At 33.2% G+C, this 15867-nt stretch overlaps 2 protein-coding genes across 3 annotated transcripts; one reads left to right on the top strand and one right to left on the bottom strand.

Moving 5' to 3' along the window:
• Positions 1 to 5784: 5784 nt before the first annotated feature.
• LOC107886858 (galactose mutarotase) lies at positions 5785 to 8295 on the top strand. Its single transcript, XM_016810945.2, has 5 exons — positions 5785 to 6157; positions 6303 to 6352; positions 7157 to 7280; positions 7369 to 7476; positions 7574 to 8295. Exons 1-5 carry the CDS (start codon positions 5980 to 5982, stop codon positions 8191 to 8193), a joined length of 1080 nt encoding a protein of 359 aa, XP_016666434.1. The 5' UTR covers positions 5785 to 5979; the 3' UTR covers positions 8194 to 8295.
• Positions 8296 to 8787: 492 nt separating this feature from the next.
• On the bottom strand, positions 8788 to 13247 carry LOC107886859 (probable serine/threonine-protein kinase PIX7). 2 transcript variants are annotated; one of them, XM_016810948.2, is made up of 6 exons: positions 12368 to 13247; positions 10860 to 11227; positions 10611 to 10746; positions 9943 to 10079; positions 9736 to 9859; positions 8788 to 9557 (listed from the first exon to the last, which is right to left on the bottom strand). In XM_016810948.2, the coding sequence occupies exons 1-6, from the start codon at positions 12450 to 12452 to the stop codon at positions 9028 to 9030; spliced, it is 1380 nt and encodes a 459-aa protein (XP_016666437.1). In that variant the 5' UTR covers positions 12453 to 13247; the 3' UTR covers positions 8788 to 9027. The 2 variants fall into 2 exon arrangements, with proteins under 2 accessions (XP_016666437.1, XP_016666436.1); XM_016810947.2 differs by having other exon boundaries at positions 12269 to 13244.
• Positions 13248 to 15867: the final 2620 nt, after the last annotated feature.

The following is a 15867-nucleotide window of genomic DNA, read 5'->3' as shown; positions in this document are numbered from 1 at the left end:
AATCCTCCAGGGAAGAAATCTTGGATTCATACTTCTCTGGCAAGGTTGTTATGATTTTCTCCACTACCCTCTGATCACTAAAGTCATCTCCAAGCAGTCTTATGTTGTTGACAGTAGACATAATTCTGTCAGCATACTGCTTGATGGTTTCTGAGTCTTTCATTCTCAGATTCTCAAAGTCCCTTCTCAAGTTGATGAGTTGTTGCTGCCTGGTTTTGTCTGAGCCTTGAAACTCTTCCTTGAGTTTGTCCCAGGCCTCCTTTGGTGTGTCGCAGGCCATTATCCTTGTGAAGATAGCATCTGAAACTCCACTTTGAAGGTATGACATGGCCTTGTACTTCTTTACACAGTCTTCATTATACTGCCTTATCTGAGCTATCGTGGGATTAGCTCTTAAGGGTGGTGGTTCTGTGTCATTTTGGACAACATTCCACAGTTCATGTGCCTGTAGATATGTTTTCATTTTGACAACCCATATATTGTAGCTTTCACCAGCAAACACGGGTGGAGGTGGTGGTGAGAAGCTCATCTTCACGCAGCTTCCAAAACTCTGAGCAACAAAGATAGTTCCTGCTTCTTTTCTTTCAAACACACAGCATACAACAAGAGGCCCTCAAAGACAACCTGGCTCTGATACCATTTGTTGGATTCTAACTTAGCAAACAAAGTTTAAAAACAACTTAGATGAATGTTTTAGATGTTTGAAAGCTTAAAACAGGAGCAAGAACAAGCAAAAGGTTGAATGAGCAAAGTGTTTTTCTCATTACCCGAATAAGTGCATGGTTACATACATAAATAGAACAAAGCTACATAGAAAGAAAACACAGCTTGTTTGTGCAAGTAACTAAAGGTTTACATCAACAAAATGACAACCTAATTTGACTACTAAATCAGCTAAGCACACATTTTAACCTTAGCTGATCAAAGCATATAATGATTACACCATAGACTAACAAAAGTCAACTAAATAAACAAGGCTTGTCAAATTGCACAATGGATTTTAACATGCTTCAGCCGAGTTTTTGGTTTCATGCATGCAACGTAAGTTTGCATGGATTCTTAAACTTTGCTGCTGCCGTTGCCACCTTTTAAACAGCCTTATCGATCTTACTAAAGGAGCTGTGGACAATTGTTGTTCTCTACCAAGAAAATTAACATTATTTTTTATGACTCTAATTACCTTCTATGGTGTCAATAGGTGTTGTTAGCTTTTAAAACTCGTAATCTTCATAAATTTATCGACGCTTCAACAGTTCCTCCACCTCAGCATATCACAAATGTTGCTGGAGTGACCAAAGTCAATCCGGATGTTGAGAATTTTGAGCGGCAAGACAATACTTTTGCCTCATGGTTGCTTTTCTCTGTAAGTCAAAGTTTTCTTCCTTATCTGATTGGCAATGATTCTAGTGTTAAGATTCGATAAGCCTTGAGTTCTCTTTAAATAGTAAAACTATTTCTAAATTAATGTACTATAGGATGGCTTTACATTCTCAAAGGAAAGGTCTATGACACATTTCTTGATGAAGATTAAACTATTTTGTGAAAATTCAACTAGTTGTGGGGAGGTTATTAGTGAACATGAACATATTACTACTATCTTGAATGGTCTTTCACTAGAGTATGAGTATGTTATTACTGTTATATAAACCAATCAAGTGTCTTTAGCCTTCAAGGATTCACTACCATTTTATTAGATGTTAAGGCCCAACAGTCAAGTTTGGTGGTTGATATGAATGCTTCAGCTTATGTTGTTGTTCAATAATAATCAAGTTTAGTTGCTAGTGAAGAGTCTCGTGAGCCTACTTATCGACCTTCTAATGGTTATGATTCATCTCGCGATTGTGGTAATGGAAGGCTCTCAAATTCCTCCCAACCACAATGTCAACTTTATGGAAAGATAGGTCACTTTGTAGATCGATGCTATTATCGATTTGATACAACTTACAAGAGTACTAAAAATAGGCCACCACTTGTTCAGGAAGATGTTTGCTTTGCTTTTCCTTCTCCAAATTGGCAGATGAGCTATCCATCAGCTCCACAACCACATGGATCATTTGTTTCATCAGCTTAACTAGGATATTGTGTGCCAGCCTATTCACTACTAATGTCATCAGTTGTACGTCAGACTCTTTATATGATGTTTCCAACACATGATTTTACTGTTACAAGTAGTGTTGTTGTTCCTTCTTCATCACAACTACAATTATTTATTGCCACCTCTAGAGTCTTTGTTGATAACACTTCGTATCCAGACCTAAGGGCTATTCATCACCACCTTATTAAGTTGGAAATAGGGGTTCACCAGTCTTGTTGTGAACGAGGGTTCGCCAGTCGAAGATACAGTCAGACTAGAATTAGGAAATAACGATTTAGTATATCTAGAAAATACTTTACATGCAAGTAATAACTTTCCTAAGCGAAGTAGGGTATCTAAAGATTATAAGGACTTTCAGGTTTATAAATACGACTCTTAATTTTGTGAATTCTTCACTGAATATTCTGCCGTCAAAGTCTTTGTTCTAAAGTTCAGTTCGTAGCTATCAAGGTAAGCCTCTATCTTGTTGGGTGTGATTGTCCAAGTTTGCATTGCATGAATTATGTATTTCTTGTTTGCTTAAGTAATATGTGTGTATGTTGTTTCTTGCAAACCAACCGGGCCGCCTACTAACAAGGATAAAGGCAAAGTCAAACTTGTTTAAGTTTCTTTGTTTCCAGCGAATTGTTTGGAATTATTTGGTGTATGTTAACCACCATATTGTTCAGTTTTTACTAATATGTTTCTTTAAGAATTATGTTTTCAAAACAAGTTTCAAAGGTAAATTTTTTTAAAATATAAGTTTTAAAGCTACAAACCTCTGTTTTCAAATATGGTTTGAAAATATGATTTTTAAAGCACATTTTTGTGTGAGCTCTTATACGAGCTAAGGTTTTAAAGAATGTTTTCAAAAACAGTTTTACAAGTTGTGTATCAGTGAAGCTCCATATGTGAGCTTAAGTGGCAAGCTGTGTATCACTGAAATTCTCCTCGTGAGCTCAATGACAAGTTATACACTATTCCTTTTAAACATGCTCCTCTTTCATCCCAACCATCATCAAATAGTTCTACTCTGCCTACTTCTCAATCAATTTTATCCACTTTAACAGTTTCTTACTTATGTATGGAGTTAAATTCAAAACCTTACTTATGTAATGATGTTGTATTATGCCTTGATAGGGTTAACTATTTTGCTTAGTGAATGGTATATGATAAGCAATTAAGGTAAATAGATGTTTATATTGTATGAGATTACTAAGTATTTATAATACTTACCCGTGTTACTACTTTTTCTGTAGATTTTTGACATCTAGAACGTGTCGATCGAATCAATGAAAAGCACAGACCTTTTGTTTCTCGATTCGGTAGACTTTTGATGTTTCGAGTTTGGTTACTTGTGGCATGTACATAGGATGGTTAAACTTTTACAAGTTAATGACTGTGTTTTGGTATAGTTGTTTTTGTGTATAAGCATACACGGTAAATTGTTAAATGATGGATGAATGGTTGAAAGTTTGGTGTTAGAATGTCGATGTGCATGGTAAATTTTGAATGATGTTATGCAAATGTGACCTAGCTTGTGGTATATAATGGTTAAGTGTTTTGGTATGAATTGTGGATTTTTATTGATGGTTATGTTGGTCCCAAATGTGGCATATTGGTTGTATGTTTAGTTGATTATGGAAATTGAAGTTTTGGCATAGATTTATACATGTGTTGGGCAGGTCTAGTTGGTTATGGAATGTATTATAGGTAAATTTGGAAAGGTTGATTTATGTTATACCTTAGGTGATCAATAATGTTGTACACGGTTTAACACATAACCATGCGTCACGGTCATGTACTCTATATGATCAAGGTGTGTTTTAGTTAAATACGGTCACAGTCTCTTACATTGCCGTATGAATGTTTGTAAATTTTACAATTAAGTCCACACGGCCTAGCGACATGGTCGTGTGACTCAAATTTACACGACTTTAGTATGTAACATGGTTCGATGACATGGTTGTGTGATACAACACCACACAGCCCTCAGCCTGGCCATACGACTGTGTGACCCATATGGTTTAAGACAAGCAATCCGAGCCGGGTTTCATACATTGAAAGTTTGAAGTTAAGTTCCTACAAATGGAATCATTTGTATTACCGTATATTGAGAAAGGTATGACAAGCAAAATGTTGAATATGTTACCAAGAAATATGAACCAAGTTTTGGTAGTATTGATAAAGGTTAAGGAATTGGGATTTTGAGTGTTCAGGTTTGAGTTTCACCATGTGTATTTATGTATGTGCGTGTTCTCAATCTAGATTTTATTTTGGTTGAAGTCTCATCACTTGTGAGTCCGGTCCAAATTTATTCTAGTCTAGGTCCAAATATATTCCGACTATTTGTTTATTCATTTGTGTAATAATTTGACTCTATTTGTAATTATATGAATATATTTGTTGTAATTGTAATTTTGTTTATCCATCGTGTTGTTTGATTTAATTTTAATTATACAAATTAAATTGAACTTATACCTTAAAAAAATAAAATATTAAGAAATATTAAAGAACTACCATTTCAATCCAATGCATTCATGGGCTGCTAACTAGCCAGGTCGCCTTCAAATGTTTAGTTTATTATTATTTAAGAACCCTAAAGCCATGATGGGGCAAAAGCATATGGTTATCTGGTTTATGAAGGATCATAAATGATTATAAATTGCTAAAAACTAATACTTCCAATCTGTGAGTTGGGGCAGCGCCTGCGGTTGCTTGGCCTAAAAAAATATAAAACTTCAGTTTAAATCTCTTTAAAAATTTTGCAATTTAGTTGTTTGAGAAATTTATGATTTAACTTTGATCCTACGAATAGAAATTTTAATTATTTAATTTAAATCATTTTAATATAATTTTTATTAGCTTTGACCTCTAAATCTTTTTAGTTTTATTTCGACTCTCTAACAAAAAATTCTCATGATCTGCCAATATTTAAATTTTAATTCTTTGAAATTAGGCCAATGACTTAATTGCTCAGGTTGGTCCACTTTTAATTAAATAAATTATTAAAAATCATAAATTTGGGTTCAATCATAAGTTCAATTAATTCAATTTATTTTTTATCTGATTCATGGATTCAATTCCGACAACTACTACTATAACCACCAGTAATTAGAGCATGAAAGTCCACAACTTTGAAAATTCATTTTAGCTATACATGAGTAAATTACATTTACGGTCATTAAATTATAAGTAACTTTACGTTTTAATCACTTAATTTTAAAAAGTTACAAAATGGTCACCGAACTGTTCAAAAAAATTTATTTAAGTTACTAAACTATTCAAAAGTTTTTATTTAAATTATTGGGCTGTTAACTTTGCTTTTTAAAAGTTCAACCAGTAAGCTCCAAGCGACAATTCAACGATTAATACAGTGAATCATTACCCATCGACAAGTAAAAGATCATACCTTAGATCTAGATCAGTTTGATGGTCAGTGTTGGAGACCAGATAAGAAACTTGTTTTGATTTTTGTTAGTAGATTCATGACGTTCGAAGTTGTTTCATGAAAAAAGTTGAACACAGAAAAGAAAGGGAAAGAGAACTTTTGATTTGTACAAGAGGTGCGAACAAAGAAGGCCATGCAACAGTGATTTTAACCGCATAGTGACTTAAATAGAAACTTTTGAATAATTTAATGATATTTTATAAATTTTTAAACTTAAAAAACCAAAACTTATAACTAAAAGTGGGGCACCTCAAACACTGAGCTCTTTCTGAAAGTCAAAACATTATTCCAGCCAGAAATAAAGAAAGAAATAGACATTTTCATTATTTGGATAATATTTTTAAAACCCTTAATTTGCTCATATTGGTGTTAAGCAACGACTTAAAAGTCACTCTCATTATTCCTATAAATACCTTAAGAACTCATCTGCCTTGTCACATTCAAAATCCAAAACATGGCTAAGGTATCTTTGTTGTTGTTTTCCTTGTTCATTATAGTTGCTTCTGCAATTATCAATGGGTCAGAAGCAGTGGAGAAGGTTGGGATATATGAGCTGAAGAAAGGTGATCTGAGTGTTAAATTCACCAACTGGGGTGCAACTATTGTTTCAGTCTTCCTCCCCGACAAATACGGTCTGTTTCTTTCTCTTCAACTTTACCCCTTGGATTTTATTTTTCTCTCCCAAACTTGAAAACCTTTGGATTGTTTCTTCATGTCTTCTATAAGTTTCAGCTTTTTGTTCTTCACTTATTTCAAACTTTCCCTCATAATTTTCAGGTAAAATGGGTGATATTGTTCTGGGATATGATTCTGTCAATGACTACAAGGTAAATCTTGTTTCTCTCTTCTTTTTTGTAATAGTAAAGTGGAAGGAAACGAAAAAAGGTAGATGAAGCGACATTATTAATGTATGCAACTTTTCTTTTCAATATACATGTGAAGGTGGATAAAATCATTTCTCACTCTTGTCTCACCTATTGTCATTTTCCATTAATATTGGTATCATATATATATATATACAGTATTTTCATTGCTGTCTCTATGTGTAGATAAAATTTCTAAAGTGGGTCATGATTGATTGGTATCCCCTCTAAGAATCATAAAAAGATAAAAGGTTACAGCTGGATTTGTCATATAATCTGCTCATTAAATACAAATTTTTCTTTTCAAAGAAGCTGGCTGCATATAACATGAATTATTTAAATGGCAAGCAGGCTTGTTCTTTTATTTTTCGCTATTTTTTATTTATATTATATTAATTATTTAATTATAAGCACTGTTATATAGACTTGAAAAGTCAAATCTTTTCTTTTGAAAATTATATTATTGACTCTAGTACTTGGCTTGTATTGTTTTAAATAGGATAAAACTTTGAAAATTCAGTCCACAAAATTCCTTATTTTTTTTGTTGTATTCACACATATTCAAGATTGTATAAAATTGTGATTACACGTCATTCTTATCTCTTTCTAATAGGAGAATGACAAATTAATTTTCCTTCAAATGCACGTGGACACTTAAATATAATTTATGGGATAAAATTTATTTTGATATAAAAATTTTATTTCATAATAATGAACATATCTTAAAAGGATTTTCCTAATTTTTCAATTTGCAACTTTTTTCGACAGAATGATACTTCGTATATTGGTTCCGTTGTTGGAAGGGTTGCTAACAGAATAGGAGGGGCTCAATTTACTTTGAATGGAGCCCATTATAAATTGATCCCTAATGAAGGCAAAAACATGCTTCATGGTACACCCATTCTTCAATGTTCATCCTTTAAATATCTCTTCTAAATTTTATGTTTTAATAACAATATTATTATTATTATTATTATTAGGTGGCCCTGTTGGATTTAGTGATGTTATGTGGAAAGTGAACAAGTATAAGAAAGATGGCTATGCTCCATCCATTGTTTTTGCCTATGATAGTTATGATGGTGAAGAAGGTGACGGCACATTTTCTCTTTTACCAAATTCCAACCTTTTAATTTATCAGTGGTTGAAACATTCATCTGATGTTGAAGTTGTTTGTATAATGGACAGGTTTTCCTGGTGCACTCAGAGTAACAGTGACCTACACCCTTTACCCAGGCAACAGGCTGACCGTGAGAATGAAGGCCAAAGCTCTAAACAAGGCCACACCAGTCAACCTCGCCCAACACACCTATTGGAACCTGGGCAACCACAACAGTGGCGACATCTTATCCGAACAAGTCCAGATTTTCGCTTCCCACTACACTCCAGTGGACAGCCAACTCATTCCCACCGGCAAATTCGCCACCGTCAAAGGAACCCCTTACGATTTCCTCAAACCTCACACGGTGGGAAGCCGAATCAACAAACTTGAAAATGGATACGATATCAACTACGTGATCGATGGTGCGGATGGCAAGCTGAAGAAAGCAGCAGTGGTGAAAGATAAGAAATCGGGGAGGGTGATGGAGTTGTTTACGAATCAAGCAGGAGTGCAGTTTTACACGGCTAATTTCTTGAAAGATGTGAGAGGGAAAGGTGGATATGTTTATGAATCACATGGAGCTTTGTGTTTGGAGACTCAAGCATTTCCAGACTCGGTCAATCATCCAAATTTCCCATCTGTTATTGTTTATCCTGGAAAAGAGTACAAGCATGTTATGGCGTTCAAGTTTTCGTTTTCCTCCTAGACAAAAAAAACCCTTGTCTCCTTTATTGTTCTTGTCGAATCTCCTACAACTTTAAACAATAATGTATTTCAGGATGGGATAATAAACCTTTTTTTTTTTTAAGGTTTAGAGAAAGATTATGGGTAATAAATTGAAAAGTTACGAAAGTTTTTAAGATTGAAAATATTTTTCATAAAAATTTTTACTCATACAGGAGAATGTGAATTTAAGTGCACTGAAGTATATTATTCTCCTATTTATAGGTTAGGGAAAAACTATGGGCAATTTAAGATATTGTATAAAAAAATATAAGATCATAACTTATAATAAGATTATTAAAAGAAAATTAATATTAAAAAAAAATTCTTTTCAAATATTGAATTTTAAAAGAGTAGATAAACAATTTTGACTTGAAAATTATTTAAAATTTTGCGTTCATTCTTAAACAATTATCATAAATTTAATTTACGTAATTATATTATTGTATTTTTAATTAAAATTTTCAACCCTCGGGAAATAATTCTAACACACACACATATAGATATATATTATCCAAAATTAATGAGTCTAAACTGAACTTAGAATAAAAGGCAAATGGCATACACAATTTAGTAATGGACAGCAAACCATTTTTCTTTTATTCTAAAGACCTGCAATTTCTTTTTTTCTGAATTGTTCTAATTGATCACCACCATATCGGGAAACAATGGCCATAAATTACTCAGTGTTAGGAAAATAACATGTCAGCATGAACTTGCAAACTCATGCCTCAAGTTCATTTTCCCAATGTTTTACTTAAATCCCCAGATCAAAAACATGTAAATGAAATCCAAACAGGCTGGGGTAAGCATATACTCAACGCAAAGGTTGGCCAGCATTAGGTTTTGGTGACCGGTAAGGAAGGTTGTTATGATATGGGGAGATCTGCGGACCATTCTGAGTGAGAGGGCTCCTTGTAGGTTGTCCATTCCTTATTGACAATGCTGCTGGAGCTCTAGTTCCAGTTCTAGATTTTGATGTCGATGCCATGCGCTCAATTTGCATGGCTTGGAACTGGGAAGAAGTACAAGCCATGTCCTTGAGATTTGGCAGAGGCTTTAAGGTTTCAACAACTCCACTCATCAAAGGTCTGGCTTTCGGATCACGGCTAAGGCAATGGGCCGCCAATTGAATAGCTCTCTGAGCACCTTTTATCGAGAAGTGCCCTTCAAGGCGGGGATCTATAAGTCGATAAAATCTTCGTCTCTCTGCAAGATAGGGACGAGCCCATTCCACCAGGTTATGCTCCCCATTTGGTCGGTTTTTGTCCATGGATCTTCGGCCAGTCAACATCTCAAGCAGTACCACCCCGAAGCTATATACATCACTCTTTGATGTAAGATGACCTGGAAAAATATGGTTCTAATTAAGACAAAAATTTTCCATTTTCTTTCTCCCTGTTTTTTCGAGGAAATCAGAACATTCATAGAACCGATACTCTAGTTAATGTTTACAAGTTCTCCGAGTTAACAGAATAATATCAATATTTGTAAAATTATCTTCAAAGAAGCAAATCATATTTACCTGTCATAACATACTCAGGTGCCGCATAGCCATAGGTTCCCATTACACGAGTAGATACATGAGTCTTATCTCCCTCTGGACCATCTTTAGCAAGTCCAAAGTCAGAAAGTTTGGCATTGTAATCCTGAAGAAAATTCCGAAATATTTCAGAAGATAGACGATACAAGTTAAAGTAAGCAAAGTATTTTTACCACATTAGTCACACACCGCATCTAACAGTATATTCGATGTTTTGAAGTCTCGATATATTACAGGCCGTTCAGCCTCCTCATGAAGAAAAGCGAGACCTTTTGCAGCACCGAGTGCAATTTTCATTCGGGTGGACCAAGGAAGAGGCATGGACCCTGATAAAATGAATGCCATTAAACTAAATCTAAACAAACAATCATTATTTTACTAGACAGTTCGTATTGTGAACCAAAACAGTGTGAAAGGTTACAATAATATGCTTTTATATTATCTCCACGTTGTCGGTGACAAACTCTTATTCCTTCCTAGTGTTCATAAATGAGATCAAACTTCTTGAACACAGAACGGTGCGTGGTTACTTTGAGGGGCAACAAACCAAAGATACAATGAAAAAAAAATTCAGTTCCAGTCCTTATTACAACTTTATATGTAGCTAGGTATCTTAATCCGGTTTATGAAGTATAATAACAATCAATTACCTAGTTAGATCCGCATCCAATACTGAAAGCAAATTCCAGTACAAAAATATAGAAATATCTTTTCAGTGCTCTGGTGTTTCCTAAGGAAGCTTATAGTTAGACTATACAGTTAGCTATCAGCTTAATTTGGTAAAAGCTTTACCGATTACAGAAAGACAAGCAAGGCAAGTTAATAAATCTCTATGAATAAGGAGTTTAATTACATACTTCTGAAGAGATGATTCTCCAAGCTTCCTCGAGGCATAAACTCGTAGACAAGTAGTCTTTGATCATCCTCAATGCAATAACCGATCAATTTGACCAAATTAGTATGAAGGAGATCGCCGAGATAATTAACTTCAGCCTGCCACATGCAAAAGAGACAAAAGCATGATTCAGCCCTATGCCTTAATAAGAGATTCCAATGCGCTTTCAAGCATTAATAAATACTATAGATACGGAAACAGAGTATCTTACAAGCCATTCTCTATGGCCCTGAAGTCCGTCATGGTTAAGGGTTTTGACTGCCACAGGCAACCCTGTGCCTGGTTTCACCGGAGCATTTCCGTTCTCACTGATCCAACCTTTGAATACACAACCAAACCCACCTTCACCAAGAAGACTCTCTGGTCTAAAACTCCTTGTTGCTAACTTAAGATCATTAAAGGAGAATTTTCTAAGCTGCGAAGCAATTTTAAGCTCCTCACTTATATTTGGAGTCGATGGAGTACTTCCAGCATTGGTAGTAGTTGAAGATGTCACAACTGGAACAACTGGCTGACCTCTGCTGGTGTCATTTGACTTATTTGTGGTGTCATTTGACTCGTTCGTTGATTTACTTTCAGCTGATTTCCACAAAAACAGTGAGAAGAAAAATTAGAAATCTATATACACCTCCAAAACAAGGGGATGAACACCAGAGGATGACCACGTGAACAATTTCCTGAGGTCATTGCCAATCACACCGACATTTTCTTATGCATTAAATGACAAATAATGAACTACAAGGCGACAATCTCAGTGATCATAAAGTAGACGCAAATTAGACGGCGGAATTACCATCCATCAAATATGCACGAATGGAAACTAATCACTGCAATAGTAATACATCAAGAGAATCAAAACGGGCATAATCAGCTAGACATTAAAGCATAGAACTAAATCGATCAACAATATACAATTCATCGAACATCCACGTGGAAGAAAATGCATACAGTAAACATATCAAGACATAATCAGAAGGCCAAACGACAGACGAAAATGACATTATGCATTAGACGACAAAAAATAAACTACAAGGTGATAACCCTAGAGAATATTAAAGTACAACTGATAGGGCACAACAGGAAAGCAATCATCGTGTGGTACAGCAACAAAAACCAATAGATATGAACACCTAAACAGACATAACATCATTGCTAAAGCATAAAACCAAATCGATCAACAGTATATTTTCATCGAACATATCAACAGTAACAAATGCATACAGTTAAGCATATCAACATACACTTAGAAAGCCAATACGATGGACGAAAATAAGCAATCAGATGAGACTAAGCAAAGCCAATTACCATTAAGCAGAGATTATATAATTAATCAATAGATTTCACTTCAGCATCGGAATACCCCATTTTCAAATAATCAATCAATATCTAACAAGGAATATAATCAATGAACATGAACAAAGAAACTACAAAAAACAGTGAAAGAAAACCAAGAAGAAACTTTAATTTTATATACCATATTGAGTGCTAATTATATAATCAATCAATAGATTTCACTTCATCATTGGAATGCCCCCTTTGTCAAATTATATTCAATCAAAATGAACAAAGAAACTACAAAAGCAGTGAAAGAGAACCAATAAACAAATTAAATTTATATACCATATGGAGTGCTGGTTCCACTAGTGGAACCCTCCATTTTGGTTCTTGGAGACAAGCAGTTTCCCATAAACCTAAACTTAAACCAACATCCAGGCTCACCATCTTCACTATCTTTCTTCTTTTTCCCTTCGGAATTTTCAACATTCCAAGGCCCCACCTGGATATCACCTGGAACTAATCCCATTTTGCAAGTAATCTTCACACTAAATTCCCTTGTCTAAATAACACTTCATGTCGCCATAAAACACCCAAAAAGATCAGTTTTTTAAAACAAAATTAATAATCAAAATTTACCAAGCAAGAGAAAGCATGGAATTCCCATGAAGACAGATACCCTTTTGTTTTAAACTGAAAAAAACAACTTGATTCTAAGAAAACTAAACAACACAAAATGACATAAACCCAGATTAGAAAATAGGTCTAAAATTAAATGGCATTCAAAGAAAAGAACATGCAACGCAAGAAATCAACTCAAAACAGTAATCCATAGCAAATATTAAGAAGAATGAGAAAATCCAAAACAAAAATAAAAACCCAATAGAAGAAAACCCACCAAAAAACCAAAAAAAAAGAAAAAAAAAACAACCCCAGACTCTTCAGTTTAGCCTTGACACCCAACACAAAACATTCAACTCAAATTTACTTGAAAGAGTAACAAACAACTCCAAAAAACACACTTAGACACAAAACAAAGAGTTCAAATTCTCCATTTTTATTTTCAAAGAAGGGAAAGGAATGCAGCAGCATTTGAGAAATGAAAAAAACTTTGAAAGCTAAAAATGAAAGAGAAGAACACAAACACACACACAAAAAAAAAAGGTGGGGAAAAGAGAAAAGAGCGGTATTTTCGCGTGAAAAGGAGTGAGAGTTTGTGTGTGTTTTTGTAATTTTTGAGAAAACTAAGTTTAAATTAACAAAAGGAAGAAAAAAAAAAAGAACAGTTTGGTTGGATTTGAGATATCCTGTTCCAAGGCCTACAGGCTACTAACGTTTGCTTTTTTGTTTTGTATTGTCATGTTGTTGTAAATACTGAATGAGAAAAATAAATATATTATTTATGACCTTTTTGTTTGTATATATAAAGCCCTAATTAATTAAGCATACCCCAGAGAATAAAAACTCATATTAGACTATAATTATGACTTGATTCTTTTTTTTTTATATTTTTTCTTTAACAGTAATAAAACGTTACAATTGCTTTGTTGTTTGTGGATATAGACCAAGCTTCAACCACTATTTCTGTCTTTAATCCATTTTTAATATTTTGTGTTGTTCTGTAAAAACCAATTAAAGAAATTATTAAAAAACCAAACTTCAAAATAGGTGTGGCTCGAGTTCGAATCATGCTAATCGCGTTAGTTACTCTAGTTTTACCCTCACCAAATTTTTTTTTTAATTCAAAATAAGACCTCTTTTTTATAAAAATCTAAAATAGGACATTTAACTTTCCAAGTATTAAACTTTATCATTTCAATCAAAACCTCATTATTATTTTATAATTTTTTTTACATAAAATTTGTTTTTCACCCACGTTATGAGTGTGCAAAAGATATGCTTTAATATGTACTAGATTATGTAACACTAGTATTGTGGGTGAAGAAAAGCAAAAAAAAAAAAAAATTATCTCTCAACTTAACCACTCCCTTGTCATTTCAACTATTTAATTTTCAAATAAATCATAAAATTATTTAAAAACATAAATATTATTATAATAAGATATATTTTAGCTTTTTATTAATTAATTTGATATTTAATTAACTCGTGACACCAATTTACTGAACAGTTTTTTAAGTAACTAGATTTATGTATATCTATAATGCGGGTGAAAAAAATTACATAATGAACATGTATAATAAAAGTCATTTAAAAGCAAATGATGTTTTCAAAGGCGAAGCTAAAAAAAATTTTTAGGGGGGACAAATAAAATTTTAATTTTTAATAGTATCTTTATAATTTTTAAAAGATTAAATTAATTTTTTATAATTTTAGGGGGGGCCAAAGTATAATTTTACATTTACTAATTTAAAATTTTTAAAATTTTTAAATGGTCTAAATAATAATTTTCCAGGGAGAGTTGGGGCCCTTGCTAGCCCCTAAGTTCGCCTCTAGATGTTTCAGTTGAAAAGGTAAAGGTTTGATATGCATAAAATCTTATCATCGGTAAATTTTTATTGATTTGTAAAAATATAAAACACCCTTATAATAATATAATTTACATTGCGAAAAGAATATTTTTTATATTTTTTAATTAAATTGAGACTTGATTGATAGATGATACAATATAAATATATATGGTAATATAAGCAAGGTTAAAATTGAAAATTAAATTATTTTTAAAATTCAATATTTATGATTAATTCAGTACAATATAAAATTTTTAACTTATCAAACTACATTTCCATATTGAGAATCTGATACAATTACAATTACAATTACAATAATGTGATGGGAGATTTTGGAATTTTCCACAATTAGAATCAAAGCAGACATATATAATGTCTAATTGACGAATTTATTAAATTAATCCCAAAGTTGGTAAATGTATTCTTAACCTTGAAAGAAACCCACAAACAAACTTATCCCACATCCAAATTTTTTTAAAACAAATCTTAGATTAACACATTTAATAATTCTTTGCTATACACTTGAAAAGAAATATATGAGGGGAAAATTTGTGATAGTTTTATTACTTATTAACTACAGTTAATATTTATTTAATATTAAAGTTAATTTTTAAATATACAAACAAATAATATATGTTATTCATGTAGGTTTTGTGGAATGGCGTGGTGACAGAGATGTTTAACTCCACTAGGGACATCTAACAATGAGATCCTTTTTTGCTCTATTTATTTGTTATGGGAGTGGAATGGTTGAGTTATTTGATTGAACACTTAGTGACAATAAGGAGTGGGAGCCAAATAGGCTTTCAAGGAGGGTTTCGGTTTTATCTCATCTCTTTTTTTGCCGATAATTTAATGCTTTTTAGCACGGAGGATCTTCATCATGCAACTTATGTAGGCAACATATTATATAAGTTCTACTATACTCTGGACATAAAGTTAACAAGAGGGAAACCCGATTTTTATTTCTATAATAACACCACACAAGATTTAGCAACAAATGTTAGCAGTAGGCTAAAGTTCTCTCAAGTGTCCAACTTGGGGAAGTATCTAGGAATGTTGTTGTTCCATAAACGGGTAACAATAGAAACCTTTCAATTTGTTGTGGACAAGGTGGGCTCAAAGTTGAATGGTTAGGATGTGAAACGACTCTCAATGGCAGGTGAAATAATTTTGGCAAAATCGGTACTATTAGCTATTCCTAATTGACCACAACTCGCATTCTGTTGTTGATTTTCAATGAGATCAAGAAATTATCCCGAAATTTTATCTAAGGGTTAAGCTCCATGTCAAGGAAACCTGCTCTTACTAGTTGGAATAATTGTTGCATGCCACTTAAGAATAGTGGACTTGGCCTTAGAAGTGTTTGAGATCAAAATAAGGTTTTCCTCGTTAAACTTGGTTTCAACATTATCTCAAATGATGATGTTTTTTTGGATTTAGATATTAATGAGTAAATATAATGCTAGAGGTATT

Source organism: Gossypium hirsutum, chromosome D04 (assembly GCF_007990345.1).
Source record: "Gossypium hirsutum isolate 1008001.06 chromosome D04, Gossypium_hirsutum_v2.1, whole genome shotgun sequence".
In the NCBI taxonomy this organism is placed as follows: domain Eukaryota; kingdom Viridiplantae; phylum Streptophyta; class Magnoliopsida; order Malvales; family Malvaceae; genus Gossypium; species Gossypium hirsutum.
Note: the sequence above shows the minus strand (reverse complement) of the source record. Positions and strands in the feature narration are given on the sequence as shown.